The sequence below is a fragment of the Chlorocebus sabaeus genome, chromosome 16, assembly GCF_047675955.1.
Source record: "Chlorocebus sabaeus isolate Y175 chromosome 16, mChlSab1.0.hap1, whole genome shotgun sequence".
Lineage (NCBI taxonomy): Eukaryota > Metazoa > Chordata > Mammalia > Primates > Cercopithecidae > Chlorocebus > Chlorocebus sabaeus.
The window spans coordinates 70,259,389-70,264,887 of record NC_132919.1 but is presented as its reverse complement, the minus strand read 5'-3'; the positions used below and the strand labels follow the sequence as shown (position 1 = coordinate 70,264,887).

General features: G+C 53.2%; 1 protein-coding gene across 1 annotated transcript; it reads right to left on the bottom strand.

Moving 5' to 3' along the window:
- On the bottom strand, positions 1 to 4,098 carry KRT36 (keratin 36). Its single transcript, XM_008012717.3, has 7 exons — positions 3,593 to 4,098; positions 2,830 to 2,912; positions 2,432 to 2,588; positions 1,766 to 1,927; positions 1,541 to 1,666; positions 1,142 to 1,362; positions 1 to 773 (listed from the first exon to the last, which is right to left on the bottom strand). The coding sequence occupies exons 1-7, from the start codon at positions 4,049 to 4,051 to the stop codon at positions 581 to 583; spliced, it is 1,401 nt and encodes a 466-aa protein (XP_008010908.3). The 5' UTR covers positions 4,052 to 4,098; the 3' UTR covers positions 1 to 580.
- Positions 4,099 to 5,499: the final 1,401 nt, after the last annotated feature.

Sequence of the window (5,499 nt, the reverse complement as noted above, 5' to 3'; positions counted from 1 at the left end):
GAGAGATAGCCACCGAATCCAGGTCGGGCTACAAAGGAGGACTGGCTCGGGAGCCTTTGTGTCTTCTGGGGTAGGCACCGTGAGTAGATGTCTAGTCACTGGTAGGGCCAAGCTGAGAGCTATGGCCAGCACCCATCCAGACTAGGTCAGTGTCTGTTCTCATTGGCCAGGTCCTTAGGCTTCTTTGTTATTAAATACTTGAAATCACCCTGCCACCGCCTTCCACTCAGAGCCCGAGAAGATAGACCTAAATGCAAACCCCACAACTATACTGCAGCCCCTGATCAAACACCCCCATGAACCATACAAGCACATGAGCATCAACAGAGTCAGCCAGGATTGAGTTTGCTATGCCAGGAGAACACACTTTATTGGGTAAATTTCCAGGAAACCTGGTTTTGCATGGCGTAAAAGCACAGTTAAGTCCAGAAACACAATACGGGGAGTATTTTTAGTAGAAAAACCTGCTAAGCATAGGGGGACCCCTCTAGGGAAGGGCAGGGTCATTAAGCAGCCAGAAGCCACAGGGGTGTCCTCCTTCCTGTGGTGGGGGCCCTGACCTGGTGGACGAAGTGGACTGTCACAGCAGGCGGGACTGCACCTGCTCCCTGGAGATGACTTTCCCATCTCTGATCTCCTCGGTGATGGTGCGGATCTGAGTGCCAACCTGGGGAGCCGAGGTGCAGGGCACAGCAGGGGCACAGGGCACCAGGGGGACAGAAGGAACTCTAATAGCAGGCTTGCATGCCATGGCACAAGGTGGGGGAGGAAGCCTGAGGAAACAAAATCATGCACGGTGCATTTGACATCAGAGTACTGGACTGAGATTCGTGTTAAACAGATCTAGAGGATCAAGCGAGACAGGTGGCCTCAGACCATCTCAGTGCCCTGAATTTCCCAAGGGTGAGAAGACCGAGCTGCAGGAATTAAGAGCAAAAACTGCCAATCAGAAAAGATGGCGGAAAACATGCGGCGTGTGTTGGATTGGATTCTCCCGCTGCGCATGACCAACGCCTGGGACTAGATGGAGAATCTCAAGGGGCTTTGGTTTAGTCCCCTTCATCTGGGTGACAACCACTTCTGGGTTTGACGCCCTCCACATGGCACTAGGTTCAGTCAAGCCCTCCCCCAGCCCACTCACTTGCAGTCCTCTCCCTCCAGCAGGCGGCGGTAGGTAGCGATCTCGCCCTCCAGCCGGGCCTTGACGTCCAGTAGCACCTGGTACTCCTGGTTCTGCCGCTCCAGGTCGCAGCGGATCTCAGACAGCTGGGCCTCCACGTTGCTGATCAGGCACTGCATCTGGGCCAGCTGGGAGCTGTAGCGGGCCTCAGTTTCCGCCAGGGTGGATTCCAAGGAATTCCTCTGCAATGGGAAAGAGGAAGAGCTGCCCATGGGGAGGAATCCGGTACCCCAGAAACCCACAGTCCTGGGCGTCTGCCTGTTGCCTGTGATCATACCCCAAGAGAGCCTGCAAGCTGAGGCTGATGCATCGGGGACCTGCGGCAGGCCGTGGCCAGCCACGCAGGCAGGGGCCACTCACCATGCTGTGCTGGGCCTGCAGCTCAATCTCCAGGGTGTTGACCGTGCGTCTCAGTTCGATGATCTCCGTCTGGCAGCACTGCAGCTGCTCCGAGCTGGACACCACCTGCTGGTTCAGCTCCTCGGTCTGAAACACATTCGAGGGCCCAGAGCATGGTCAAACCAAGCTACTTCCAAAGGTAACCCCAGCCCAGGAGCCTGTGGTCCCAGGGCACCCCGGCCCCACCTGGGTGTTGAACCAGGCCTCCACATCTCTGCGGTTATTCTCCACCAGTGCTTCATACTGGCATCTCATATCCTCCAGGATCTTGTTGAGATCCACTGGGGGAGCAGCATCCACCTCCACATTTAGTCGATCCCCAAGTTGACAACGCAGCACACTGACTTCCTGCAGGGAGGAGGTAAGACAGCATGAGGTTGTGAAAAGGATGCTGGATTGCAGGTTTCACTGACCTAAATTCAAACCCTCTTCCCTCAGTCACCAGCCACACAGCATTAGACAGGATACTTAAATCTCTCTGATCCGTGGTCTCCCGTCCGTATTTACCTACTTCCTTCTGTGGGATATTTGTGAGATGATACAAACCCTAGGCAAATTAAATTGCTCTTATCAGGCACTAGAGCCCAAATAGAAATTTAATATTATGGGCAAAAGTGTAGACCCTCTATGACCTTAGGCAAGCAACTTAACCTCTTTGTGCCTAAGTTTTCTCATCTGTAAACTGGAGCTTGTAACAGTTTATAATTCTTGGGATTATTGTAAGGATGAAATGAAATGAGAATGAAATGCAAGGGTTTTGTTTAGTTCCTGCCACACAGTAAGCCCAAGGCCCGGCAGTGGCTCCCTAAGCTGGATGGGAAACAATGGGAGGTCACGTGGCACCAGCCTCACCTCCTCGTGGTTCTTCTTGAGGCACATCAGCTCCTCCTTCAGGGACTCCACCTGAGCCTCCAGGTCAGCCTTGCACAGCGTCAGCTCATCCAGGATCCTACGCAGGCCGTTGATGTCGGCCTCCACCAGCTGCCGCAGGGACAGCTCTGTCTCGTACCTGCACACACAGAACCCCGCCAAGTCTGTAGCAAAGGAAACCACACACCAGCAGGGCCCCCTGCCCTACTGTCCAGCTGCAGTGACTGATGGTTCAGGAGCATGATGGTCCTTTTCTCTGAGGTCCAGGGCTCATGCCGTATTTTCCCATCCAACCTCATTCTTGCTTCACTAGCTCCCAAAGGCAGGGGATAGAGGCAAGGAAGTGGTATGGCAAACCTTCCCTGATCTGGCCCACTCACTTGGTCCGGAAGTCATCAGCGGCCAGCTTGGCATTATCAATCTGCAGGACCAGCCTGGCATTCTCAGACTTAGTCAGCAGGATCTGAGGAATGAGAGGTTTCCCATGAGCTACAGGAGGCCCAGCAGTGTGGGGGCAGGTAGGGGGATAGCTCAGCTCACAGAGGCCACGCTACTGTGTACCACCAGCACCTTCAGCATTTCCAGGCCTGAGACACACCCCAGGTGTTAGGGGAGCATCCACCCCACAGGGGCATCCCAAGGATGTCAGTGGCCATCGGTCCTGGCACCTGTAGCCTTCAGAGTGGCACAGTGAGATACACCAGGGTGAGGCAGACCTGAGTTCACGTTCTGCATCTAACACTTAGGCTGTGTGATCTTGAGCAAGTTGCTGACCCCCTCAAAATTCAACTTCCACATCTGTTAGATGGGTCCAGTAATACCAATCTCTCCAAGATGAAGAATAAATAAGTCAGGGAATAGGAGAGTATCGGGCACAGTGCTGTATCCAGTAGGGGCTTGGTACATCTTCCTTCCCTTCCTACAGCAAGGGAACAGGGGTGAGGAATGGCTGGCAACAAGGTACAAGCAAGAGACCAACAGAGAAGCCTGGGTCTCCCAGTAAACCAAAGCCCTAGAGAGAAAATTTGCCCTACCAGGAGAATTCCCTAAAAGCTACTGTCCCATCTGGAAAGGCCCTGGAATGAGACAGACACCTCCTAAGAGTTGGGCTGCTCAGCTGGAGAGGGGCCAGGTCTCCCTCACCTTCTGCTGGAAATCTTCGATGGTCTTGAAGTAGGACTGGTAGTCTGGGCAGATGTATGGGATCTGAGACTCGTACCACTCCCAGATGCGGCTCTCCAGCTCCGCGTTCTCCCGCTCCAGCTGGCGCACCTTCTCCAGGTAGTTGGCCAGGCGGTCATTCAGGAACTGCATGGTCTCCTTCTCGCTGCCATTGAAGGAGCCCTCGCAGAACCAGCCCCCGCTCCCCACAAAGCCAGAGGAGTGGCACCCAGAAGACAGGTAGGAGCCAGGCAAGCAACTCCCAAGGCCAGAGAGGCCCGACCTAGCAGAAGAGATGTACCCCGTGGCACCGACAAGACTGGGGACCCTGCAGGAGCCCACAGAGCGGATGGAGGACACCCGAGAGATGCCGCCTGCTGTGCCACAGAGGCCCTTGACAGACCCAGTGGAGAAGGTCGGGGTGCAGGTCTGGGTGGCCATGGTGCTAGCAGAGGAAGGTTGCAGCTTAGCAAGGAGCTCGGGTTCTGGACTCTCAAGGCCTCTATGGAACATTTATATACACTGTCCATGGGGTGTTGGCATGGTACACATCTCTTGCTCTTGGGAAAGCCTATTCCTATCCCAGAAAGCTAATCTCATTAGAGTGTCATTTTTGCTACCCATCCAGAACCCCATGCCTTGTAAAAAAAAAAAAAAATCAAATTGTTGAATTTGGTTTGCTAAGTCAGGACTCTCCACTGTTGTCATTTCCTAGCAGAATATGAGTTTTATTGCCTCTTCAAAGAGTCTCTGCACCAGATCCCATAAATTGGGAGTGGCTGCACGAATGACATTTGGTTCCTGCTCTCTCCATCTCCCTTCCCCTGGGGAGCCTCGTCTGTCCCTTGTCACCCCCATCCACTGCCGCCAGCCCTCATAGCTGCTCACCCCTGCCTGGGCTGCTGGGATGGTAAAAGGGAGCAAAGGAACTAAAATTCAGGGAGCACCTGTGATGTACCAGGCTCATTGTTACTTCATTACACCTCGTAACAATCCTAGGAGGTGGCTGATTTTATCTTCATTTTTACCAATGTGGAAACTGAGGCTCTGAATGGTTTGATAGCTTGCTCAGGGTGAACAGGAAGTGACTGGCAGAGCGTGGGTCTGAAACCAGGGCTCTCTAACACCAAATCCTACTTCCTTGCCCCACTGCTTTCCCCACACAGCTGGGGTCAAGTCTGGGTACCCAGAATTTAGGGACAGGAGACCTAGTTCAAATCCTGGCTCTGCTACTAATTTGCCCTGTGCTACAGGGGACCACTTCCTCCCTGGGAACCTCAGTGTTTTCATCGGAACAGTAGAGATCGTCATTCTGTCCCACCTGCTTCACACAGATATAAGGAGGATCGAACAAGAAGTGAAAGTGTTTTGCAATCCACTGGGTCCTGCAGAAGTGTTGGTTGGTTAGGTTAGGTTAGGTTAGGTTGACAGTCTTTGATGATGGTTTATGGCTGTGACCAGCAAAGGTTCATAAGTGTGAGCACTCACATGGCACTGCTGAGAATGGTCTGTCTGCCCACCAGGCACAGCAGGGCAGCATGCCTCATAGCCAGTCCCTCAGTCAATGAACACATCATCAGAGACTCCAGCTTTTATGGAATCTGCGTGCCTGGATCACTGGGCAGAGCTGGAGGGCAGTGTCCTCTGTGGCCATCAGCTTTTTGAACCTCATGGGTAAAATCAGTACCCTAGAACAACCTGCTCTGACCCTCCTGGTCCCTTAACAGGTCACAGAAATAGACAATGGCAGATTCTTTGGACAAAGGAGGAATACAAAGAAAAAAGCTAAATGCTGCCAGATAGTTAAGCAAGCCGAGAGAGAAGAACCTGAGAATTAGGGACCAAAGATAAACCTGGGTCTTCCGCCTTGAAACGTGGACTTTCCCAAG

Bases quoted from the DNA above. Each gene is read 5' to 3' on its own strand.
- KRT36 (XM_008012717.3), bottom strand. From the start codon at position 4,051: ATGGCCACCCAGACCTGCACCCCGACCTTCTCCACTGGGTCTGTCAAG. The intron at 2,913-3,592 runs GTGAGGGAGACC...CTCATTCCTCAG, and splicing joins TCGAAGATTTCCAGCAGAAG to ATCCTGCTGACTAAGTCTGA. The intron at 774-1,141 runs GTGAGTGGGCTG...TTGTTTCCTCAG, and splicing joins CTGGAGGGAGAGGACTGCAA to GCTTCCTCCCCCACCTTGTG.